Source organism: Oncorhynchus tshawytscha, linkage group LG06 (assembly GCF_018296145.1).
Source record: "Oncorhynchus tshawytscha isolate Ot180627B linkage group LG06, Otsh_v2.0, whole genome shotgun sequence".
NCBI lineage: Eukaryota > Metazoa > Chordata > Actinopteri > Salmoniformes > Salmonidae > Oncorhynchus > Oncorhynchus tshawytscha.
Window position 1 is genome coordinate 57,458,350 of NC_056434.1, and position 27,822 is coordinate 57,486,171.

The 27,822-nt window shown below is 42.2% G+C and overlaps 1 protein-coding gene across 4 annotated transcripts in view; it reads right to left on the reverse strand.

Moving 5' to 3' along the window:
* Window positions 1-27,822, reverse strand: part of LOC112252747 (serum response factor) — a 64,630-nt gene that overhangs the window by 35,238 nt on the left and 1,570 nt on the right. For all 4 annotated transcript variants that reach the window (XM_024424272.2, XM_024424271.2, XM_024424274.2 and 1 more), the window contains exon 2: window positions 12,728-12,994. In XM_024424272.2, coding sequence (XP_024280040.1) covers window positions 12,728-12,994 — 267 coding nt within the window. The remainder of the gene's footprint in view (window positions 1-12,727; window positions 12,995-27,822) is intronic.

Below are 27,822 nucleotides of genomic sequence, written 5' to 3' on the forward strand. Positions count from 1 at the left end.
TGCTTTTGGTGACAAGCCGAATTTCTTCAGCCTCCTGAGGTTGAAGAGGCGTACATACAGTCATACAGTCACTGTTGGGACGATGTCATCGATGCACTTATTGATGAAGCCAGTAACTGATGTGGTGTACTCCTCAATGCCATCGGAAGAATCCCGGAACATATTCCAGTCTGTGCTAGCAAAACAGTCATGTAGCTTAGCATCTGCTTCATCTGACCACTTTCTTATTGACCGAGTCACTGGTGCTTCCTGCTTTATTTTTTGGTTGATACAGGAATCAGGAGGATAGAATTATGGTCAGATTTGCCAAATGGAGGGCGAGGGAGCCCTTTGTACGCGTCTCAGTGTGTGGAGTACAGGTGGTCTAGAGTTTTTTTCCCCTCTGGTTGCACATTTAACATGCTGCTGGAAATTTGGCCAAACAAATTTAAGTTTCCATGCATTAAAGTCCCCAGCCACTAGGAGCGCCGCCTCTGGGTGAGCGTTTTCTTGTTTGCTTATGGCAGTATAAAGCTCATTGAGTGCGGCCTTAGTGCCAGCATCGGTCTGTGGTGGTATGGAGACAGCTACGAAAAATACAGATGAAAACTCTAGTGTGGTCTACAGCTTATCATGATACTCTACCTCAGGTGAGCAAAACCTTGAGACTTCCTTAGATACCGTGCACCAGCTGTTGTTTACAAAATATACATAGACTGACAACCCTCGTCTTACCAGAGGCTGCTGTTCTATCCTGCCGATACAGTGTAAAACACGCCAGCTGTGTGTTGTTCATGTCACGTTCAGCCACGACTCGGTGAAACAGAAGATAGTACAGTTTAATGTCCCGTTTGTAGTTTAAATCTTGCTAGTAGGTCATCGATTTTATTTTCTAATGATTGCACGTTGGCCAATAGAACGGATGGCAGTGGGGCGTTACTCACTCAGTCCTCCTTTTCCTGTAGTTCACAATCATCTCCTTTGTCTTGATCACGTTGAGGGAGAGGCTGTTGTCGCCTACAAATTCCCAGAAGGCAGCCCGACCTCTGCCCCCTTTTTCTTCTCTTCACGCAAATTACAGAGATTTGGGCCTGTTCCCGGGAAAGCAGTATATCCTTCACGTCAGACTCAGACTCTTTACCAGTTCGTGGTGAGTAATTGATGTTCTGTTGTCCAGAAGTTATTTTTGGTCATAATGTTGCTGTTACCGTCTCTTATGTACAAAATAAGTAAAAAAATAAGTTAAACACAAAAAAAACGAGCAAAATAACAGTTGGTTAGGAGCACGTAAAATGTCAGCCATCTTGTCTGGCGCCATTCAATTCAATAAACTCAGTGGTTGTAAAGTACTTAAAAGTATTTTTACTTAAGTACTAAAGTTATTTTTTGGCGTCTGTACTTCACTATTTATATTTTTGACAACTTTTACTTTTATTCCACTACATTCTTAAAGAAAATTATGTAATTTTTTACTCCTTATATTTTCCCTGACACCCAAAAGTACTCGTTACATTTTGAATGCTTAGCAGGACAGGAAAATTGTCTAATTCACGCACTTATCAAGAGAGCATACCTGGTCATCACTACTGCCTCTGATCTGGCAAACTCACTAAAACACAAATGATTAATCTGTAAATTATGGCTGAGTGTTGAACTGTGACCCTGGCTATCCGTAAATTAACAAAAAAAACAAGAACATCGTGTCGTCTGGTTTGCTTAATAAAAGACGTTTAAAATTATTTATACTTCTACTTTTGGTACTTAAGTACACTTTAAACCCATTACTTTTAGACTTTTACTCAAGTAGTATATTACTGGTGACTTTTACTTGAGTCGTTTTCTTTTAAGGTGTCTTTACATTTACTCAAGGATGAAAATTGGGTACTTTTTCCACCACTGAATAAACTTCCGTCATCTTTGAGGGGAGAATTATTTCTGGGGAAGTTTGAGAAATATGTACAGCTGAACTAATTAATCTATCTATAAAAACAAACATGCAAAATCCTAATTGGCATTCTCTGGCCTTCTAGAGAGAAGAATGCAACAGTGGTGGTAAGGAAACGTGATCTGCATTAACGAGATGGAAAGAAATAAAACCACCATAACAACAGTTACAACAGTACTAGCAACCAGGCAGAGAAAGAGGGAGCATGGTGAAACTAGGATGCTACCCTTACAGATATAGGGTCAGCTTACCCTCCCCAAATCTTAAACTTACAGTGGATTCAGAAAGAATTCATACCTCTTGACTTATTCCACATTTTGTTGTGTTACGGCCTGAATACAAAATGGATTAAAACAGATTTCTCTCTCACCCATCTACAGTGCATTCAGAAAGTACTCAGACCCCTTGAATTTTTCCACAATTTGTTACAGCCTTATTCTGGAATGGATTAGATCGTTTTTTTTTTCACTCATCAATCTACACACAATACCCCATAATGACAAAGCAAAAACAGTTTTTTTTTAGACATTTTAGCACATTTATGAGAAAATAAATAAATAATAAAATATGACATTTACATAAATATTCAGACCCTTTAGTCAATAGTTTCTTGAAGCACCTTTGGCAGCGATTACAGCCTCAACTCTCCTTGGGTATGACGCTACAAGCTTGGCTCACCTGTATTTGGGGAGTTTCTCCCATTCTTGCCTGCAGATCCTCTCAAGCTCTGCCAGGTTGGATGGGGAGTGTCGCTGCACAGCTATTTTCATATTTTCAGGTCTCTCCAGAGATGTTCAATCGGGTTCAAGTCTGGGTTCCGGCTGGGCCTCTCAAGGACATTCAGAAACTTGTCCCGAAGCCACTCCTGCGTTGTCTTGGCTGTGTGCCGAGTGTCGTTGTCCGGTTGGAAGGTGAACCTTCGACCCGGTCTGAGGTCATGAGCGCTATGGAGCAGGTTTTCATCAAGGATCGCTCTGTACTTTGCTCCGTTCATCTTTCCCTCAATCCTGACTAGTCTCCCAGGGACAGGGTGATTGGTAAGGATAGAAGGAACAATGAAAGGAGCCAAATACAGGCAAATCGTTAATGAGATCCTGGTTCTGAGTGCGATCCTGGTTCAGAGTGCAAACAACCTTTTATTTAACCTTTAGATTTACATTCCAACAGAACAATGACCCAAAGCATAGAGCCAAAGCAACACTGGAATGTTTTCACAATAAGAATGTGAAAGTCCTTTAAGGTGGCCCAATCAAAGCCCAAACTTAAATCCCATTAATTCTGTGAAAAGACTTGAAGATTGCTGTTCACCGCCACTCTCCATCTAACTTAACATAGCTTGAGAAAATCTGCAGGGTAGAATGGGAGAAAATCCCCAAATCCAGATGTGCAAAACTGCTAGACATACCCAAGATGACTCAAAGCTGTAATCGCCGCCAAAGGTGCTTCTACAAAGTATTGTCAATTAGATATTTCTTTATTTCATTTTCAATAAATGTGCAAACATAAAAAATAAAATAAAAACATGTTTCACTGTCATTATGGTGTATTGTGTGTGGATGGGAGAGAAAAATACATCTTTAATCCATTTTGAATGGATTAAACAATAACAACAAAATGTTGAATAAGTTAAGGGGTATGAATACTTTCTGAAGGCACTGTAACTGTTATGGAGAAAAACACAACACTTGCCTTAGATCAGCGTCTTGTTTTCTCAGTGTCTTGGGTAACTTACTTCATCCCACTAACAGACGGGAACAGAGAAATACAAAAAAAGCTAAAGGATCCAGATGTGACAGAGATGCAGAGAAGACCTATTGAAAGTGAGGGGTCAGAAAGAATCCTGATGTACAGTAGTACACACATCATCAGGCTACAGGTTTCCAAATGTCACATGATGCTCGACTGCATCTTGTCACATGGCTGCTGCTGACCCAACTCTTCTGCTTCACCTAGCCTTGCACATGACCCTCCCCTCATCTCCCCCCTCTCCCAACACCAACCAGACCAAAAGGTGAATTGTTTAGACTAGCTTCTACAGTATGTATGACATACTGTTCAAGACAAATGGCATCCAGAGACTTCAGGGAAGCATAAAGCAGCAATTTTGAAAACGTAGAGTTCATCATGGCTACAGTAACCATCTACCGGGGTCTAACTATACGAGCGTTGATCCCCACATGTATTAAAGTTACATGGACTTCACAATGACAAACCATACTCAAGTCTCTCGCTCTCCCTCCCTCCAAGTACCAAGTTCCCAGAGTCATCACCAACCAACCTTAGTCTCAAGGAAAAATGGCATCCAAGGGGACAGATCATTGATAACAGCCAAATCTTTTCATTCCATCTATACCCCCCAACTCAAATGTGAAACCCACCACATCACTAAATGAGAAAAAAACAATTGCAAGACAGCAGCAGCTTATAAGGAATGTGAGGGGCCTCAGCCAAGAGACCAGGCAGGGAAACCATACCATATATGGACATGGAAGCAGAATAACACTTGTATCAATGAATGAAGTGGGCATTAGAGTGACTTAACAACCCAAAGGTCAATCACCATTCTCGAAGTAGACAGAACGTATCTATAACTGACTGGTGAAAACATGAAATGATCACATAGGGATGGATGTGTTCCTCTTCAAATGAGTGTAAATCAAAGTCTACAGTGTGGAAATCCTGGCTGCTAGCATGTGACTGTATGAGCAACAGCAGCAAGGTGTTCCATGGTGTAATGAAGCACATCTAACTATAAATAAGCTGTCCAAATGGCTTTAGAACATTGCAATCTCTCTCCACTGCACTTTACAACGCCTACTACTTTAGAATAGTATCATGAAAAAACATTCTTTCATTGATACAGTGGACCTGACCTGTGTCTATTGGAGAAATCCCCACTGGAATATTACAACCAACCACAACAGGCATTATGCTTCTGCGTAACACAACCCAGACCTGCCTTGATCTATAGGTTTATAGGCAGGCGTTTGGAGACCTTTCTGTGCCGAGGTTCAGCGAGGTAGAGAGAAGATAACCTACTTTTGGTCCATCTTTACACCTCTGCTTCCTGCCACAAGATAATTAACCAGGCTGTTTGAGCCAATTAAAGATGATTTAGTAGACAAATCAAACCAAACCGCGAGCAATAAGCCAAAAGAGGTCGCCTCGAGTTTAATAGACACTCAGAGGTTTACGCATACCGGTAAACTGAGTTTCCATAACTTAATGTGTATCTGATGAGCAAGTCTAGTTCTCCTCTGCTGTGCTTGGCTGGAATATTCTGGGTGGAGCTTCTAGTAGTAGCGCTCTGGTGCTTCATCTTTATATTGACGCGCCCCATCGAAATCTGTCAGTTTAAGCTAGAGATGTGGGGTTGTTTTTTAATTTTGTAAACACTTGGGAACAGGCCAGCACTACAGTACAGGTAACCTGATGAGCAGAACATGCAGATGTGATTCTGTTTCTGTTCCAAAGCCAGTTTGTTCTGGCTTTGTTTTGCAAGGGAAAACAAAAATGAGGATTTCTTATTGGTGTTCTGGTAATCCCTCGGTCTGTTTTCATATGGTCGCTCTAGACACCCGGGTCGCCTCCCACAATTTTCAATTTTCCCACAATGTCCGGCGTCAGTACATAATAGAACGTCAGTTTGGCATAGAGGAACTACATTACTGCCGGAATTCAAAAGGGATAAAATATTTTTTTTAAACAATTCCCATCAACCCCATAATGACAAAGTGAAAACATGTTTGTAGAAACAAGCACATTAATGGAAAATGAAATACAGAAATCTCATTTACAAAAGTATTCACACCCCTGAGTCAATACACACTACAATTACCTTTGGCAGCGATTACAGTTATGAGTCTTTCTGGGAAAGTCTAAGAGCTTTGCACACCAGGATTGTAAAATATTTGCATATTATTATTTAAATTCTTCAAACTCTGTCAAGTTGGTTGTTGATCATTGCTAGACAGCCACTTTCAAGTCTTGCCATAGATTTACAAGGTGACTTAAGTCAAAACTGTAACTAGGCCACTTAGGAACATTCAAATCTCATCTTGGTAAGCAACTCTAGTGTATATTTGGCCTTGTGTTTTAGGTTATTGTCCTGCTGAAAGGTGAATTTGTCTCCCAGTGTCTGTTGGAAAGCAGACTAAACTAGCGGTTAGAGCGCTGGGCCAGTAACCGAAAGGTTGCTGGATCGAATCCACGAGCTGACAAGGTAAAAATCTGTTGTACTGCCCCTGAGCAAGGCAGTTAACACACTGTTCCCTGGGCGCCGAAGACGTGGGTGTCAAAAGGCAGTGCCATCCATCATTCCTTCAATTCTGACCAGTTTACCAGTCATTTGTTCTTTTGGACACTATCACAAAGCTAACTAAAAAGCAGCATTCCCCAAGAGAGGATGGCTTTCACTTCAGCAGTAAAAGATTCCTGAACTTCTTTGAGGAAAAGATCATGATCATTAGAAAGCAAATTACGGACTCCTCTTTAAATATGCGTATTCCTCCAAAGCTCAGTTGTCCTGAATCTGCACAACTCTGCCAGGATCTAGGATTATCGGAGACACTCAAGTGTTTTAGTACTATATATATATATATCTCTTGACACAATGATGAAAATAATCATGGCGTCTAAACCTTCAAGCAGCATACTGGACCCTAATCCAACTAAACTACTGAAAGAGCTGGCTCCTGTGATTGGCCCTCCTACTGTACGTTGAACATAATAAACGGATATCTCTATTAGAGGTCGACCGATTATGATTTTTCAATGCCGATACCGATTATTGGAGGATCAAAAAAGCCGATACCGATTAATCGTCCGATTATTTATTTATTTGTAATAATGATTACAACAATTACAACAATACTGAATAGACACTTATTTTAACTTAATATAATACATCAATAAAATCAATTTAGTCTCAAGTAAATAATGAAACATGTTCAATTTGGTTTAAATCATGCAAAAACAAAGTGTTGGAGAAGAAAGTAAAAGTGCAATATGTGCTATGTAAGAAAGCTAACGTTTCAGTTCCTTGCTCAGAACATGAGAACATATGAAAGCTGGTGGTTCCTTTTAACATGAGTCTTCAATATTCCCAGGTAAGAGGTTTTAGTTATTATAGGAATTATAGGACTATTTCCCTCTATACCATTTGTATTTCATTAACCTTTGACTATTGGATGTTCTTATAGGCACTTTAGTATTGTCAGTGTAACAGTATAGCTTCCGTCCCACTCCTCGCTCCTCCCTGGGCTCGAACCAGCAACACAACAACAACAGCCACCATCGAAGCAGCGTTACCCATGCAGAGCAAGGGAAACAACTACTAGAAGGCTCAGAGTGAGTGACGCTATTAGCGCGTGCTAACTAGCCATTTCACTTCAGTTACACCAGCCTCATCTCGGAAGTCGATAGGCTTGAAGTCATAAACAGCGCAATGCTTGACGCACAACGAAGAGCTGCTGGCAAAACGCCCGAAAGTGCTGTTTGAATAAATGTTTACGCGCCTGCTTCTGCCTACCACTGCTCAGTCAGATACTTAGATACTTGTATGATCAGTCAGATTATATGCAACGCAGGACACGCTAGATAATATCTAGTAATATCATCAACCATGTGTAGTTAACTACTGATTATGATTGATTGTTTTTTCTAAGATAAGTTTAATGCTAGCTAGCAACTTACCTTGGCTTACTGCATTCACGTAACAGGCAGTCTCCTTGTGGAGTGCAACGAGAGAGAGGCAGGTCGTTATTGCGTTGGACTTGGCGTTACTCTGGACCCTGATTTCTCTTTTGACGAACATATCAAGACTGTTTCAAGGACAGCATTTTTCCATCTACGTAACATTGCAAAAACCTGAAACTTTGTCCAAAAATGATGCAGAAAAATTAATCCATGCTTTTGTTACTTCTAGGTTAGACTACTGCAATCCTCTACTTTCCGGCTACCTGGATAAAGCACTAAATACATTTCAGTTAGTGCTAAATACGGCTGCTAGAATCCTGACTACAACCCCAAAAAATGATAATATGACTCCAGTGCTAGCCTCCCTACACTGGCTTCCTGTTAAGGCAAGGGCTGATTTCAAGGTTTTACTGCTAACCTACAGAGCATTTCATGGGCTTGCTCCTACCTATATTTCCGATTTGGTCCTGCCGTACATACCTACATGTCACAAGACGAAGGCCTCCTAATTGTCCCTAGAATTTCTAAGCAAACAGCTGGAGGCAGGGCTTTCTCCTATAGAGCTCCATTTTTATGGAATGGTCTGCCTACCCATGTGAGAGACGCAAACTCGGTCTCAACCTTTAAGTCTTTACTGAAGACTCATCTCTTCAGTGAGTCATATGATTGAGTGTAGTCTGGCCCAGGAGTGTGAAGGAACGGAAAGGCTCTGGAGCAACGAAACGCCCTTGCTGTCTCTGCCTGGCCGGTTCCCCTCTCTCCACTGGGATTCTCTGCCTCTAACCCTATTACAGGGGCTGAGTCACTGGCTTACTGGTGCTCTTCCATGTCGTCCCTAGGAGGGGTGCGTCACTTGAGTGGGTTGAGTCACTGACATGGTCTTCCTGTCTGGGTTGGCGCCCCCCCCTTGGGTTGTGCCGTGGCGGAGATCTTTGTGGGCTATACTCGGCATTGTCTCAGGATGGTAAGTTGGTGGTTGAAGATATCCCTCTAGTGGTGTGGGGGCTGTGCTTTGGCAAAGTGGGTGGGGTTATATCCTTCCTGTTTGGCCCTGTCTGGGGATATCATCGGATGGGGCCACAGTGTCTCCTGACCCCTCCAGTATTTATGCTGTAGTAGTGTATGTGTCGGGGGGCTAGGGTCGGTCTGTTATATCTGGAGTATTTCTCCTGTCTTATCCGGTGTCCTGTGTGACTTTAAGTATGCTCTCTCTAATTCTCTCATTCTCTCTCTCGGAGGATCTGAGCCCTAGGACCATGCCTCAGGACTCCTTACTATCCCCAGTCCACCTGGCCGTGCTGTTGCTCCAGTTTCCACTGTTCTGCCTGCGGCTATTGTTCCTCTCTAAGTTTCTTCCTAGGTTTTGGCCTTTCTAGGGAGTTTTTCCTAGCCACCGTGTTTCTACACCTGCATTGCTTGCTGTTTGGGGTTTTAGGCTGGGTTTCTGTGCAGCACTTTGAGATATCAGCTGATGTAAGAAGGGCTATATAAATAAATTTGATTTAACTAATTATGTGACTTCGGAAGGTAATTGGTTGCACCAGATCTTATTTAGGGGCTTCATAGCAAAGGGTGTGAATACATATGCACGCACCCCTTTTCCATTATTTATTTTTTTTAAACAAGTAATTTTTTAAATTTCACTTCACCAATTTGGACTATTTTGTCTGTCTATTACACAAAATCCAAATAAAAATCCATTTAAATTACAGGTTGTAACGCATCAAAATAGGAAAAACGCCAAGGGGGATGAATTATTTTGAAAAGGCACTGTATCCTCCCTTTACTTTCCCTATACCAGATGTCCCTCTAGGATTATGTCTGTGCTTAGCTCTATTACGTTGACAAGCATACCCATAACATGATGCAGCCACCACGCTTGAAAATATCAAGAGTGGTACTCCGTGATGTGTTATGTTTGAGGAAAATCTAACACAACACTCAAGGCAATTAAACTTTTCATTTTAAATTCATTTGTAAACATTTCTAAAAACACTAGGCCTATAGGCTATGCGTACACTGCATTGTATGCCTCGAGAAAATCTGAGCTAAAAAACAGTATTTTAGGCTAGTGCGTTAAAACTACTAAAGCTTATGCGCACATTGTAATCAAAATTAAAATCTTAAATTGGCTCTTTTCAGACTGTCCTTTAGTGAGCCACAGCCAGGAACTAAACGTGTAAATATTTGCATGAACATAACAAGACTCAACAACTGAGACATAAACTGAACAAGTTCCACAGACATGTGACTAGCAGAAATTGAATAATGTGTCCCTGATCAAAGTAGGGGTCAAAATCAAAAGCAACAGTCATATCTGGTGTGGGCACCAGCTGCATTAAGTACTGCAGTGCATCTCCTCCTCATGGACTGCACCAGATTTGCCAGTTCTTGCTGTGCGATGTTACCTCACTCTTCCACCAAGGCACCTGCAAGTTCCTGAACATTTCTGGGGGGGGGGAATGGCCCTAACCCTCACCCTCCGATCCAACAGGTCCCAGACGTGCTCAATGGGATTGAGATACGGGCTCTTCGCTGACCATGGCAGAACACTGACATTCCTCTTGCAGGAAATCACGGACAGAACGAGCAGGATGGCTGGTGACATTGTCATGCTGGAGGGTCATGTCAGGATGAGCCTGCAGGAAGGGTACCAACATGAGGGAGGAGGATGTCTTCCCTGTAACGCATAGCATTGAGATTGCCTGCAATCAATCACAACAAGCTCAGTCCGATGATGCTGTGACACACCGCCCCAGACCATGACGGACCCTTCACCTCCAAATTGATCCCGCTCCAGAGTACAGGCCTCGGTGTAACGGTCATTCCTTCGACGATAAACGCGAATCTGACCATCACCCCTGGTTAGACAAAACCGCGACTCGTCACTGAAGAACACTTTTTGACAGTCCTGTCTGGTCCAGCAACGGTGGGTTTGTACCCATAGGCAACGTTGTTGCCAGTGATGTCTGGTGAGGGCCGGTCTTACAACAGGCCTACAAGCCTCCAGTCCAGCCTCTCTCAGCCTATTGCGGACAGTCTGAGCACTGATGGAGGGATTGTGCGTTCCTGGTTTAACTCGGTAGTTGTTGTTGCCATCCTGTACCTGTCCCGCAAGTGTGATGTTCGGATGGACGATCATGTGCAGGTGCTGTTACATGTGGTCTGCCACTGCGAGGATGATCAGCTGTCTGTCCTGTCTCCCTGTAGCGCTGTGTTAGATGTCTCACAGTACGGACATTGCAATGTATTGCCCTTGGCACATCTGCAGTCCTCATGCCTCCTTGCAGCATGCCTAAGGCACGTTCACGCAGATGAGCAGGGACCCTGGGCATCTTTCTTTTGGTGTTTTTCAGAGTAAGTAGAAAGGCCTCTTTAGTGTCCTAAGTTCTCATAACTGTGATCTTAATTGTCTACCGTCTGTAAGCGGTTTGTCTTAACGACCGTTCCATAGGTGCATGTTCATTCATTGTTTACGGTTCATTGAACAAACATGGGAAACAGTGTTTAAATCCTTTACAATGAAGATCTGTGAAGTTATTTGGATTTTTACGAATTATCTTTGAAAGACAGGGTCCTGAAAAAGGGACGTTTCGTTTTTTGCTGAGTTTAGTTCTGTACGATGGCGAGTAGTGGAGGACTTCGCCATCATCGTTTAAAATCTACAGTTTGGGAACATTTTGGTTTCCCAGTAAATTACAACAGCGATAGACGAGAATAGCCTATGCAGCTGCCAACACCTCAAACATGTTGACACATTTACAGCGACGTCACCCCAGTATTCCTACCACCAGAACAAGACACACACAAAAAAAAACTGTCTACCCTCTGAATTCAAGTAGCCCTTCGCAGCTTAAAACCTGTTAAGCTTCCCCCCTACTTTTTCGGAAATTCTGTTAAAAATCGCGCAACATTTTGGCGTCCTGCTACTCAGGCCAGGAATATAGTATATGCATATGATTAGTATGTGTGGATAGAAAACACTCAGACGTTTCCAAAACTGTTTAAATCACGGCTGTGACTATAACAGAACGTCTGTTTCATCGAAAAGCGCAGGAAAATCTGATCACTGGAGATGGGAAAAAATATCCATGCGCCACTCCCATGAATTGTTAAAGGTGAACCGTAATATATGAGGCCAAGCTTGCAGTACCTACAGCTTCCACAGGGTGTATAGAGTCTCCTCATTTGAATCTGAATTGATTCTTGGTAGATCCGACCAAAGGGAACCGATTCTCTCCGACCACCGACCCGAGGCATTGTCTCTGTGTTTTTCCGGACATTTTCCACACGGCAGGCTATCGAATTTACATCGCCTCCTGATGATTTTTATAGCTTATTAACGTGTAGTTATACCTAAAGTTGCATTAGAAAGGTATTTCGAAGTGTTTTGTGAAAGTTTATCGTCGAATTTTTAACTTTTAAAAATGACGTTACGTTATGAAACGCTCTTTTTTTCCGTTTTCCACACAGTCTTCATAGATCGATATCTAGGCTATATATGGACCGATTTAATCCAAAAAAAGACCCAGTATTGATTATGGGACATCAAGGTGTGCAAAGAAAGAAGATGGTCAAAGGTAATTAATGTTTTATATTTTATTGTGCGGTTTGTGTAGCGCCGACTATGCTAATTCTTTTGTTTACATCCCCTACGGGTCTTTTGGGGTGTTGCATGCTATCAGATAATAGCTTCTCATGCTTTCGCCGAAAAGCATTTTAAAAATCTGACACGGTGGCTAGATTCACAATGACTGTAGCTTTATTTTAATACCAAACATGTGTATTTTAATGAACGTTTGCGTTTTAACTAATACTATTAGCATGTAGCGTCGCGCATGTGCATTTCTAGAGCTCTAGGTGGGACGTCTGCGTCTCAAGTAAGCTCAAGAGGTTAAATAAACAAAAATTAACTACAGTAACTGTTGGCATTTCATTTTCCTCCTGTACTGAAACGTGACACCAAAACGTACCAAACCGTGGTTTGGTGAACTGCTACACCCCTACTAGTGACTGCTGTTGCCTAGGGTCGGGTTTACAAAACTAGTTTGGTGACTAATGAATACAACCCTGGTCCTTACGGTGAAGAGCAGCATCAGAACTCACCTTGGTCTCCCCAAGGCTCTCTGACTCAGACACCTGGTAGGTAAGGTCCGTCTCCTCGAAGCCTGTGGCGCTCATACGCTGGTCAGTGGAGGGGTCGTTGCGGGGGGGCGAGTCTGGAGAATTGAGGCACGTCTGGATGAGGGCCTTGCCCGTCTCGCTGGTGATCATGGGCTGGAGCTTCCGCGTGGCAAATGTGTAGACATGGCCCGTCTCGCTGGCCACCAGTAGCAGGACCTGGGTTCCTGTCAACGTGGAAAGCTCATAGGCCTGCCATGGGGGGAGGGAGATGACAATGTCAACATGCATATCAGCATTAGAATCAGCATGAGCATCAACATCAGTCTTGGAGGAATGTGCCTAAATAAACAGGGTAAGCTGACATTCCACCACATTCTTAACTACACTGAACAAAAATATAAACGCAACATGTACAGTGTTGGTCCTATGTTTCATGAGCTGTAAAAATATCTCAGGAAAGTTTCATACGTACATAAAGCTTATTTCTCTCAAATTTTGTCCACAAATTTGTTTACAGCCCTATTAGTGAGAATTTCTCCATTGCCAAGAAAATCCATCCACCTGACAGGTTTTGCATATCAAGAAGCTGATTTTTGTCACACAACACAATTGCCACAGATGTCTCAAGTTTTGAGGGGGTGTGCAATTGGCATACTGACTGCAGGAGTGTCCACGAGAGCTATGCCAGAAAATGTCATGTTAATTTCTCTACAATAAGCTGCCAACAGTTTCAGAGAATTTGGCAGTACATCCACACCATCCGGCTTCTTCACCTGCGGGATCGTCTGAGGGGGGTTCGGGGTGGGGGTGCTGAGGAGTATTTCCATCTGTAATACTGCCCATTTGTGGGGAAGAATTAATTCTGATCGGCTGGGCCTGGCTCCCCAATGGGTGGGCCTGGCTGCTAAGTGGGTGGGCCTATGCCCTCCCAGGCCCAGCCATGGCTGCACCCCTGCCCAGTCATGTGAAATCCATAGCTTAGGGCCTAATTCATTTATTTCAATTGACTGATTTCCTTATATGAACTGTAACTCAGTAAAATCTTTGAAAGCGTTGCATTTATATATTTTGGTTCAGTATAAAACAAACTGTTTAAAACAACTCAAATCAAGAGTACCGTAAAACTTAGTCTCAAGTAGCCGCCTGTCCTTTTTTTTTTTAATACAATTAAATAGAAGTTTTACGGTAAATTACTTTCTCATTAACACCATTATGTGTATTGCACAGACTCAAATAGGAATAGGACTAAACTGAGTCCCAGATGGTGCTACCTACAGATAACGGGTTAAAACTGCAGCCAACAAGCCAAGAAACACACTCCAAGTCTAAAAATACCTCTGTGGTGAAGTCTGACGTATAGCACAAATGTAGCTAAAATAACATGAGATAAAGCCTCCAAGAATAGAGTCGGTGATAAAGTGATACTGAATTAGTTCCTTGCGACAGGGGGTCTTGGTTGTAAGGGAGAGAAAGGGAACTGGTAGAGGTAATAACCATATAGGTCTTAAAAGGAGGACAAGATCAATGGCTCCTCTCACAGACAGAGGTGGCAGTGAAACATGAGAGCGTGAGCTCTCCCACCTTGTCATTCATTACACCAGACACTCACAAAACACACCGTCAGTAGTGTAGTGACCCACAAATAATGCAAAGATCTTGCATCAGAAATTAAATCCACACCATGCGCTATTCTCTCACACATACTTATTGTTGCACTTGGAGTGAACCTTGTGCACTCACTGAGAGAGCCTTTTGATTTACGGCAGTCATCGGTAATGTCCAGGATGCTTCTGGCGGACAGGGAGGGAGAGTAGACACTACCATTACGTTAGTGAATACAATTTAAACATTGGCTGATGAATGATTTCTTTGCTAGCCACCAGGCATAATTCTGGCAGACATGCAGAGTAAGGAGGACTAGAGGATGGCTGTCAAACACAACCAACAATCGTATCCTTGCTTAGGCCTCCATCAAATAGCCTATGCGAAATCATAGGGTCATTATACTGTTATTAAACTATAGTGCTGTTACTGCAAGAGCAATCTCAATCGAAACAGAACTAAATGCATCACAGCTTCTTAAGTTAAATTCTCCTTCAAGGAACTTCCCGATTTCCAGCTTTCAAGGAACTTTCAGACGTCACAAGTTTTGGAAGTGTGGCAACGCATTCATTTGTCCATTATTGGCCTCAATCATCTCATTTGTAGATATAATGTACTCCATTCAGTTAATGTAGCAATTGGACAATGCTGAAGCTACTTATCTAATCATATTTTGTCTGTAGTGAAATGCAACCCCACATGAAAAGGTAGAGGGGCAGAGATGGGTGTGAGCAACTTCCAACACTGTGTCCATCACACTTGCCAGTCCAGCGGTGCATGCTTCACCTCCAGAGCTGCGGTGTCAAATGAACAAATAAAAGCAAAGACAGCAAGCCTCTGGAGATGTTTTCATGTTCTGAAGAGCAGCGAAGACGAGACCTGTAGTTGCTTCAGTGGGTTCTGCAGAAGCATTCTTAGAAATGGAGCGAGCATGCAGCTCTCAGTAACACTTCCAAAGGATTTCACCATCATTTAAACATGTCAATCATCTCAATGACATAGATGATTTCATGTACAAAGAACTGTGTGGCAAGCTTGTCTCAGCCATCCCACATCTACAGTATGTGTGGGTCAGGCTGTGTCAGGGTGGCTTGGTCAATACCCAAATGCACAGCTTGATAACTACATAATTTTGAAAATGAGAGAGGAGAGGTTTGTTCATTCCTATTTGTATCCTTTCACTAGCTTGTTTGCTTTAGGTCTCCTGGTTGTTGCAATCCCTGACCCTTGTAGTCAGTGTGTGATTATTCTGGCTGTGTGTCTGGGAACGAGGTTGCACACACACACACACACACACAGATGTGTATAGTACCCTATGTGTATGTGCATATTGTGTATGCTGTCTGTCTGTAAGTAAGTAAGTGAGAGACCCAACAGCATTCCCCAGGACAGCTTAGAGAGCAGACACCAGAAGAGGCAATCCACCCAGCCAAGGTATTCATATAAGCTCCCTTTCTGGCCTTACATGTAAAGCAATGGGGCATGTGTAACCATTGAAGACTACAAATGTCCTGCTTCAAAAACAGAGCAATGCATAGCTCACACATCCTAACAGTCATACAGGTCTATCTACTGTATGAAAACAGTGAGCATGTATCGATTAAACCTCAGGGGCAGTAGTGAAATTCTGGACATGGAGAACTCAACTTGCTAGAGCGTGTGCAGGCTTGAAAGTCCATTTGAATGAACCTGCAGATCATTTTCAGAACCAGTCAGATTGCGGATCTAGCAGGCCATCAATTGCAATCGTATCACACGGCCCTGGCCCGCACCCTCAAAGAGATCTGAAACCTGCCTGCTACAGTGCCTTCAGAAAGTATTCATACCCCTTGAATTATTCCACATTTTGTTGTGTTACACCCCAAATTCAAAGTATTGAATATCTGTTTTTCTAATCCATCTACACACACACACACACACACACACAATACCCCATAACGACAGTGAAAACATTTGTATTTTTTTTTTTTTTTAATGTGCGCAAATGTATTGAAAATTGACATAAGTACTCGCAACCCTTTGCTAGGACACAACAAATTGAGCTCAGGTGCTTCCAATTTCCTTTTATCCTCCTTGAGATGTCACTACAACTTGGAGTCCACCTGTGACCAATTCAACTGTTTGGACATGATTTAGGAAGAAACACACCTGTCTGTATAAGGCCCCACAGTTGAAAGTGAATGTCAGAGCAGAAACTATACCATGAAGTCCAAGAAGCTGTCCGTATATCTCAGATTGTGATGAGGCATACGTACCAGTCAAAAATTTGACTTGAATTTTCATTCAAGGGTTTCTTTATTTTTACTATTATCTACCTTATAGAATAATAGTGAAGACTACAAAACTATGAAATTACACATATGGCAGTACCCCCCCAAAAAAGTGTTAAACAAATCCAAATATATTTTATATTCTACAAAGTAGCCACCTTTTACCTTGATGACAGCTTTGCACACTCTTGGCATTCTCTCTCAACTAGCTTCACCTGGAATGCTTTTACAACAGTATTGAAGGAGTTCCCTCATATGCTGAGCACTTGCTGGCTGCTTTTCATTCACTCTGCGGTCCGACTCATCCCAAACCATCTCAATTTGGTTGAGGTTGAGTGATTGTGGAGGCCAGGTCATCTGATGCAGCACTCCATCACTCTCCTTCCTGGTCAAATAGCCCTTACACAGCCTGGAGGTGTGTTGGGTCATTGTCCTGTTGAAAAATAAATGATAGCCCAAACCAGACGGGATGGCATATCGATGCAGAATGCTGTGGTAGCATTTATTTCGGCTGCAACTTTTGACAAGGCACACCTGTTAATTGAAATACATTCCAGGTAACTACCTCATGAAGCTGGTTGACAGAATGGCAAGCGTGTGCAAAGCTGTCATCAAGGCAAAGGGTGGCTACTTTGAAGAATCAAAAATATATTTTTGATTTGTTTAACACTTTTGGATACTACATGATTCCATATGTGTTATTTCATAGTTTTGATGTCTTCACTATTATTCTACAATATAGAAAATTGTAAAAATAAAGAAAAACCCTGCAATGAGAAGGTGTGTGTCAAAACTTCTGACTGGTACGGTTTATCTGGGGAAGGGTATAAAACCATTTCTAGAGAGTTGAAAGTTTCCAAGAGCACAGTGGTATCCATCATTGGGAAATTGAAAAACATTTGGAACTAACCAGACTATGCCTACAGCTGGCCGTCTGACCAAACTGGGAAACCGGGCAAGAAGGACCTTGGTCAGGGAGGTGACCAAGAACCCAAATGCAACTCTGACAGTTCCTTGGCAGAGATGGGAGAAACTGCCAGAAGGACAACAGTCTCTACAGCAAATCAAATTGTATTAGTGTAGACCTTACCATGAAACGCTTATTTACAAGCCCTTATCCAACAATGCAGTTAAGAAAAAATATTTACAAAATAAACTAAAAATAACATAAAAGAGCAACAATAAAATAACAATAACAAGGTTATATACAGGGGGTACCAGTACTGAGGCAATGTGCGGGGGCACAGGTTAGTCGAGGTAATTGAGGTAATGTAAAGTACCAGTCAAAAGTTGACACACCTTACTATTTTCTACATTGTAAAATAGAGACGACATCAAAACTAAGAAATAACACATACAGTGGGGCAAAAAAGTATTTAGTCAGCCACCAATTGTGCAAGTTCTCCCACTTAAAAAGATGAGGCCTGTAATTTTAATCATAGGTACACTTCAACTATGACAGACAAAATGGGGGGAAAAAAATCCAGAAAATCACATTGTAGGATTTTTAATGAATTTATTTGCAAATTATGGTGGAAAATAAGTATTTGGTCAATAACAAACGTTTATCTCAATACTTTTGTTATATACCCTTTGTTGGCAATGACAGAGGTCAAACGTTTTCTGTAAGTCTTCACAAGGTTTTCACACACTGTTGCTGGTATTTTGGCCCATTCCTCCATGCAGATCTCCTCTAGAGCAGTGATGTTTTGGGGCTGTTGCTGGGCAACACGGACTTTCAACTCCCTCCAAAGATTTTCTATGGGGTTGACATCTGGAGACTGGCTAGGCCACTCCAGGACCTTGAAATGCTTCTTACGAAGCCACTCCTTCGTTGCCCGGGCGGTATGTTTGGGATCATTGTCATGCTGAAAGACCCAGCCACGTTTCATCTTCAATGCCCTTGCTGATGGAAGGAGGTTTTCACTCAAAATCTCACGATACATGGCCGCATTCATTCTTTCCTTTACACGGATCAGTCGTCCTGGTCCCTTTGCAGAAAAACAGCCCCAAAGCATGATGTTTCCACCCCCATGCTTCACAGTAGGTATGGTGTTCTTTGGATGCAACTCAGCATTCTTTGTCCTCCTAACACCACGAGTTGAGTTTTTACCAAAAAGTTATATTTTGTTTTCATCTGACCATATGACATTCTCCCAATCTTCTTCTGGATCATCCAAATGCTCTCTAGCAAACTTCAGACGGGCCTGGACATGTACTGGCTTAAGCAGGGGGACACGTCTGGCACTGCAGGATTTGAGTCCCTGGCGGCGTAGTGTGTTACTGATGGTAGGCTTTGTTACTTTGGTCCCAGCTCTCTGTAGGTCATTCACTAGGTCCCCCCGTGTGTTTCTGGGATTTTTGCTCACCGTTCTTGTGATCATTTTGACCCCACGGGGTGAGATCTTGCGTGGAGGCCCAGATCGAGGGAGATTTTTAGTGGTCTTGTATGTCTTCCATTTCCTAATAATTGCTCCCACAGTTGATTTCTTCAAACCAAGCTGCTTACCTATTGCAGATTCAGTCTTCCCAGCCTGGTGCAGGTCTACAATTTTGTTTCTGGTGTTCTTTGACAGCTCTTTTGTCTTGGACATAGTAGAGTTTGGAGTGTGACTGTTTGAAGGTTGTGGACTGGTGTCTTTTGTACTGATAACAAGTTCAAACAACAGGTGCCATTTAATACTGGTAACGAGTGGCGGACAGAGGAGCCTCTTAAAGGAGAAGTTACAGGTCTGTGAGAGCCAGAAATCTTGCTTGTTTGTAGATGACCAAATACTTATTTTCCACCATAATTTGCAAATAAATTCATTTAAAAATCCTACAATGTGATTTTCTGGATTTTTTGTCTCTCATTTTGTTTGTCATAGTTGAAGTGTACCTATGATGAAAATTACAGGCCTTTCATCTTTTTAAGTGGGAGAACTTGCACAATTGGTGACTGACTAAATAATTTTTTGCCCCACTGTATGGAATCATGTAGAAACCCAAAATCTATATTTTATATTTGAGATTCTTCAAAGTAGCCACACTTTGCCTTGATGACGGCTTTGCACACTTTTGGCAATCTCTCAACCAATTAACAGGTGTGCCTTGTTAAAAATGTATTTGTGGAATTTATTCCCTTCTTAATGTGTTTGAGCCAATCAGTTGTGTTGTGACAAGGTAGGGGTTGTATACAGAAGATAGCCCTATTTGGTAAAAGACCAAGTCCATATTATGGCAAGAACAGCTCAAATAAGCAAAGACAAACGACAGTCCATCATTACTTTAAGGCATGAAGGTCAGTCAATGCAGAAAATGTCAAGAACTTTTAAAGTTTCTTCAAGTGCAGTCGCAAAAACCATCCAGCGCTATGATGAAATTAGCTCTCGTGAGGACGGCCACAGGAAAGGAAAACACAGAGTTACCTCTGCTGCAGAGGATAAGTTCATTAGTTACCAGCCTCAGAAAATGCAGCCCAAATAAATGCTTCACAGAGTTCACGTAACAGACACATCTCAACATCAACTGTTCAGAGGAGACTGCGTGAATCAGGTCTTCATGGTCAAATTGCTGCAAAGAAACTACTACTAAAGGACACCAATAATAAGAGACTTGCGTGGGCCAAGAAACACAAGCAATGGACATTAGACCAGTGGAAATCGGTCCTTTCGTCTGATGAGTTTAAATTTTAGATTTTTGTTTGTCTTTCTCTTGGAGGACCTGAGCCCTAGGACCATGCCTCAGGACTACCTGGCATGATGACTCCTTGCGGTCCCCAGTCCACCTGACCGTGCTGCTGCTCCAGTTTCAACTGTTCTGCCTGCGGCTATGGAATCCTGACCTGTTCACCGGACGTGCTACCTGTCCCATACCTGCTGTTTTCGACTCACTAGAGACAGCAGGAGTGGTAGAGATACTCTCAATGATCGGCTATGAAAAGCCAACTGACATTCACCCCTGAGGTGCTGACTTGCTGCACCCTCGACTACTGTGATTATTATTATTTGACCATGTTGGTCATTTATGAACATTTGAACAGCTTGGCCATGTTCTGTTATAATCTCCACCCGGCACAGCCAGAAGAGGACTGGCCACCCCTCATAGCCTGGTTCCTCTCTAGGTTTCTTCCTAGGTTTTGGCCTTTCAAGGGAGTTTTTCCTAGCCACCGTGCTTCTACACCTGCATTGCTTGCTGTTTGGGGTTTTAGGCTGTGTTTCTGTACAGCACTTTATATCAGCTGATGTACAAAGGGCTATATAAATACATATGATTTGTAGTAGGATTCAATCTTAGTCCTGTATTAAGGTTTTGCCTATTTGATGGTTTGTCTGAGGGCATAGCGGGATTTATCAAAAGCGTCCTGGTTAGAGTCCTGCTCATTGAAAGAGGCAGCTCTACCCTTTTGCTCAGTGTGAATTGCCTGTAATCCATGGCTTCTGGTTGGGGTATGTACCGTTGAAGTCGGAAATTAACATACACTTAGGTTGGAGTCATTAAAACTATTTTTTCAACCACTCCACAAATTTCTTGTTAATCAAACTATAGTTTTGGCAAGTTGGTTAGGAAATCTACTTTGTGCAATTCCAGTGGGTCAGAAGTTTACTGTGCCTTTAAACAGCTTGGAAAAATCCTTTAGAAGCATCTGATAGGCTAATTGACATCATTTGAGTCAATTGGAGGTGTTTACCTGTGGATGTATTTCAAGGCCTACGTCCAAACTCAGTGCCTCTTTGCTTGACATCATGGGGGGAAAAAAATCAAAAGAAATCAGCCAAGAACTCAGAAAATAAATTGTAGACCTCCACAAGTCAGGTTCATCCCTGGGAGCAATTTCCAAACGCCTGAAGGTACCAAGTTCATCTGTATAAACAATAGTACGCAAGTATAAACACCATGGGACCACGCAGCAGTCATACCGCTCAGGAAGGAGATGCGTTCCGTCTCCTAGAGATGAACGTACCTTGGTGCGGAAAGTGCAAATCAATCCCAGAACAAAATGAGTCCTATATTGACATAACCTGAAAGGCCGCTCAGCAAGGAAGAAGCCTCTGCTCCAAAACCGCCATAAAAAAAGCCAAACTACGGTTTGCAACTGCACATGGTGACAAAGATTGTACTTTTTGGAGAAATGTCCTCTGGTCTGATTAAATAAAAATAGAACTGTTTGGCTATAATGACCATCGTTATGTTTGGAGGAAAAAGGAAGCTAGCAAGCCAAAGAATACCATCCCAACAGTGAAGCACGGGGGTGGCAGCATCATGTTGTGGGGGTGCTTTGCTGCAGGAGGGATTGGTGCACTTCACAAAGTACATGGCATCATGGGGAATGAAAATTATGTGATATATTGAAGCAACATCTCAAGACATCAGTTAGGAACTGACTTCTGACCCACTGGGAATGTGATGAAAGAAATAAAAGCTGAAATAAATAATTCTCTACTATTATTCTGACATTTCACATTCTTAAAATAAAGTGGTGATCCTAACTGACCTAAGACAGAGAATTTTTATTAGGATTAAATGTCAGGAATTGTGAAAAACTGAGTTAATGTATTTGGCTAAGGTGTATGTAAACTTCCGACTTCAACTCTACGTACAGTCACTGCTGGGACAACACCATCGATGCACTTATTGATGAAGCTGGTGACTGATGTGGCATACTCCTGAATGCCATCAGAGGAGTCCCGGAACATACAGTGCATTCGGAAAGTATTCAGACCCCTTCTCTTTTTCCACATTTCATTACAACCTTATTCTAAAATTGATTGAATAAATGTTTTTAACCAATCTACACACAACACTCCATAATGACAAAGAGAAAACCGTTTTTTAGAAATGTTAGCATGAGACTCAAAATTGAGCTCAGGTGCATCCTGTTTCAATTGATCATCCTTGAGATGTTTATACAACTTGGAGTCCACCTGTGGTAAATCCAATTGTTTGGACATGATTTGGAAAGGCACACGCTTGTCTACATAAAAGGTCCCATAGTTGACAGTGCATGTTAGATCAAAAATCAAGCCATGAGGTCTAAGAAATTGTCTCTAGAGCACAGAGACAGGATTATGTCGAGGCACAGACCTGTGGAAGGGTAACAAAACATTTATGCAGCATTGAAGGTCCCCAAAAACACAGTGGCCTCCATCATCATTCTTAAATGGAAGAAGTTTAGAACTTCCAAGACTCTTCCTAGAGCTGGCCGCCCGGCCAAACTGAGCAATCGGGGGAGGACATTGGTCAGGGAGGTGACCAAGAACCCGATGGTCACTCTGACAGAGCTCCAGAGTTCCTCTGTGGAGATGGGAGAACTTTCCAGATGGACAACCATCTCTGCAGCACTCCACCAATCACACCTCTATGGTAGAGTGGTCAGATGGAAGCCCCTCATCAGTAAAAAGGCACATGACAGCCCGCTTGGAGTTTGTCAAACGCAACCTAAAATGACTCAGACCATGAGAAACCAGATTCTCTGGTCTGATTAATGGACATATTGGAGTGCCAACAGAAGAAGATCTTCAAAGGTAAGGCATGAATTATATGTTATTTCTGACTTTTGTGTTGTGCCTGGCGGGTTGAATTCTGATTTTCATGTGTATGTTTGATGGTTTGCCTTCACCATAAAGCCTTTTTGAAATCTGACACTTTGCTGGATTAACAAGAAGTTCATCTTTAAACCGGTGTATTACACTTGTATGATTTATGAATTATTATTATGAGGGTTTTTGATTTGGCGCGCTATTTCACTGGGTGTTGTCAAATCAATCCCGTTAACGGGGATTGGCACGCGAAGGGATCACTAAGATGTTAAACCAAGATTGAACTGAATGCCAAGTGTCACATCTGGAGGAAACCTGGCACCATCGCTACGGTGAAGAATGGTGGTGGCAGCATCATGACGTGGGAATGTTTTTCAGCGGCAGGGACTGGGAGACTAGTCAGGTTGGGGGAAAGATGAACAGAGAAAAGTACAGAGAGATCCTTGATGAATACCTGAGCACTCTGGAGCAGGTTCTCAGACTGGGGGCGAAGGTTCACCTTCCAACAAGACAACGACCCTAATCACAGTCAAGACAACGCAGGAGTGGCTTCGGGACAAAGTCTCTGAATGTCCTTGCGTGGCCAAGCCAGATCTCTGACTTTAACACGATCGAACATCGCTGGAGAGACCTGAAAATAGCTGTGCAGTGACGCTCCCCATCCAATCTGACAGAGCTTGAGAAGATCTGCAGAGAAGAATGGGGGAAGTCCCCAAATACAGGTGTGCCAAACTTGTAGTGTCTTACCCAAGAAGACACAAGGCTGTAATCGCTGCCAAAAGGTGCTTCAACAAAGTACAAAGTAAAGGTTCTGAATACTTTTGTAAATGTCATATTTCAGTTTTTTGCTGTCATTATGGGGTACGTGTGTAGATTGCTGAGGGGGGGAAAATAATACATTTTAGAATAAGGCTGTGGAAAAAGTAAATGGGTCTAAATACTTTCCAAATGCACTGTATTCCAGTCTGTGCTAGCAAAACTGTCCTGTAGCTTAGCATCTGCTTCATCTGACCACTTCCGTATTGAGCAAGTCACTGGTACTTCCTGCTTTAGTTTTTGTTTGTAAGCAGGAATCAGATTTGCCAAATGGAGGGCGAGAGAGAGAGCTTTGTATGCGTCTCTGTGTGTAGTAAAGGTGGTCTAGAGTTTTTTTTCTTCCTCTGGTTGCACATGTAACATGCTGGTAGAAATGAGGTAAAACAGATTTAAGTTTCCCTGCATTTAATTCCCTGGCCACTAGGAGCGTCGCCTCTGGGTGAGCATTTTCTTGTTTGCTTATGGCTTTATACAGCATGTTGATCGCGGTCTTAGTGCCAGCATCGGTTTGTGGTGGTAAAAAGACAGCTACGAAAAATATAGATCAACTCTCTTGGTAAATGGTGTGGTCTACAGTTTATCATGACATACTCTACCTCAGGCAAGACATCCTTAATATATTAGATTTCGTACACCAGCTGTTATTTACAAATAGTCACAGACCGCCACCCCTTGTCTTACAGGAAACAGCTGTTCGGTCTTGCCGATGCACAGAAAAAAATAGCCAACTGTATATAATCCATGTCGTCGTTTTTACTGTCCTGTTGGCAGGACAGTCTTGAACGGTGCTCATCCAGTTTATTCTCCAATGATTGCACATTGGCCAATAGGACGGATAGTAGAGGTGGGTTATCCACTTGCCCAAGATGACTCAAAGCTGTAATTGCCGCCAAAGGTGCTTCTACAAAGTATTGACTCAGGGGTGTGAATACTTATGTAAATTAGACAGTTCTGTACTTCAACTTTCATAAAATGTGCAACACTTTCTAAAAACATGTTTTCACTTTGTCATTATGGGGTATTGTGTGTAGATGGGTGAGAGAAATTATTTGAATCCATTATGAATTCAGGCTGTAACAACAAAACGTGGAAGAAGTCAAAGGGTATGAATAATTTCTGAAGGCACTGTAAATCCTGTCATACTTTGTCATAACCCGACTCAAGGCACAGAACAATCATGCAGCCCACTGTACAATACAGAAACCTCAGTTTCCACGACAACAAAGGAGGATGCCAAAGGGAAGAAAGCACAAGCAAAGCAGGGACTTGCTCATCAGTCAGATGAGATCAAACAATGCAGTGGTATCACAATTATTTTGGTGAAACAATCCAAAAAGACTGTTGGTCTGCATTGCAGCAGTTCTCCAACTTATCTTTCATGAGAGAGATAACAGACGCCTCTTGGCTCGACAAAGAGCTGATCTGCTTCAGACATACGGTAATGTCTGAATTGAAACATAATGAGTGATCTTGGATACGATGGTACAGGGAATAGTGAGTAGCCTACATTCCATGTGCATGCTTGGATACTAGAGCCTTCATGGTACGTAGTATAACTGATGACGGATTATGAATCCACTGAATCAGTGACTTGTCCAGAACATTTTGATTGGGATGGCCAAGGTGGGGCACAGATAGGATTGTATATTTGTAGGATTATTTGTAGGATTGTAATATTTTCCAGCTATTTCACAAAATGTTCCATTCCAAGAGTAAATCACTTTTCTCCTGGTTAACCCGGCATTTCCCACCAAAACTGGAAGTGTCATTCAAAAGCATCATATAAAGCATATAAATAGACCTATGTCTGGATTAGATTAGAGGTTTGATTGAAAATCCAGGCCTGATGCTACCTGAGCCATACATTAAACACATTTTATGGGCCCTACATTAAAGATATTTAATGATCCTAAGCCCCACCCCCCCAAAAAAAATGATTGTGCAGTTATCCAATACATATAATTTATGATATAGGCTACTGTACATTACACACGACAGCAAAACATAAAAGCCCATAGATGTAGTTAGCTACAACGCATTCTGAATTTATTCAGACCCCTTGACTTTTTCCACATTTTGTTACTGTACGTTACAGCCTTATTCTAAAATGGATTAAATTGCCGTTTTTTCCCCCTTCATCTACACACATTACGCCATAATGACAAAGCAAAAACAGGTTAATAGAATTTTTACAAATGTATTAAAAAATATATATAAAAAATAACATTTACATAAGTATTCTGAATTAGTACTTTGTTGAAGCGCCTTTGGCAGCGATTACAGCCTTGTGTCTTCTTGGGTAAGACACTACAAGCTTGGCACGCCTGTATCTGGGGGGTTTCTCCCATACTTCTCTGCAAGTCCTTTTAAACTCTGTCAGGTTGGATGGGGAGCGTTGCTGCACAGCTATTTTAAGGTCTCTCCACAGAAAGCACACACATCCCTGCGTCACTCCACTTTTCAGTTCACTTTTCTTTTTCGCTGCAGCTAGCAACTGGAACAAGTTGTTTGGGGGGGGGGACACTCAAACTGGACAGTTTTATATCCATCTCTTCATTCAAAGACTCTATCATGGACACTAACTGACAGTTGTGGCTGCTTCGCCTGACGTATTGTTGTCCCTACCTTCTTGCCCTTTATGCTGTTGTCTTTGCCCAATAATGTTTGTACCATGTTTTGTGCTGCTACCATGTTGTGCTGCTGTCATGTTCTGTCAGAGTTACTATCGGGTTCTTGCTCACCCCCGTGACCAAGGCCCTTCTCTCCAGATTGCTCAGTTTGGCCAGGAGGCCAGCTACAGGAAGAATATTGGTGGTTCCAAACTTCTTCCATTTAAGAATGATGGAGGCCACTGTGTTCTTGGCGACCTTCAATGCGGCAGACATTTTTTGGTACCCTTACACATATCTGTGCGACAATCCTGTCTCGGAGCTCTACGGAAAATGTATTTGACCTCGTGGCTTGGTCTTTGCTCTGACGTGCATTGTTAACTGTGGGACCTTATATAGACAGGTGTGTGCCTTTCCAAATCATGTCCAATCAATTGAATTTACCACAGGTGGACTCTAATCAAGTTGTAGAAACATCTCAAGGATGATCAATGAAAACAGGATGCACTTGAGCTCAATTTCAAGGCTCATAGCAAAGGGTCTGAATACTTATCTAAATAAGGTATTGTTTTTTTTTTTTTTTTTTTTTTTTAAATAACTTTTCACTTTGTCATTATGGGGTATTGTGTGTAGATTGATGAGGGAAAAAAATATTTAAGCACTTTTAGAATATGGCTGTAATGTAACAAAATGTGGAAAAAAGGGGTCTGAATACTTTCTGATTGCACTGTATTTGATACTGTCTTGCCAAAAAGAATGACATCATTGTATTTGTCCAAACAGCATCACATGCTGACTACACCAGCCACAACTTCAGATGCAGCCATGGGGTTTTCACTTTCAGACCTCCTCTGATGACTTACTGTATGACAGAGAGCAAGAGCATGATGGAAGCATCATGTGTTCCTTACAGTGGTGCAGTGGCCCGTTTAGTCTGCCTAGTGCCCTTTGACTGACCTCTGACTCTGGGGTTTAGTCATCTGTTGGCTCTGCCTGACACACTGTAGGCCAGGGGGTCTGTGATCTGAACAGCTGACCAAAGGCTGCAGTAGTGAATGTACAGTAGTGAGTGATGAGTGAGTGTTTAGTAATTTACCAACCTTAGTTTGCAGTACTCCTACATCTTATTTTACTCCATTAGGTAATATAGTTACTTTAAAAAGGTTGAATGAGAAACATGCAACTACGGAGTACAAACGGCTCTTTGAAAACATGATTAAATTAATACAAATTGAAAATAGTTTAGACGGACACGGAGGTGT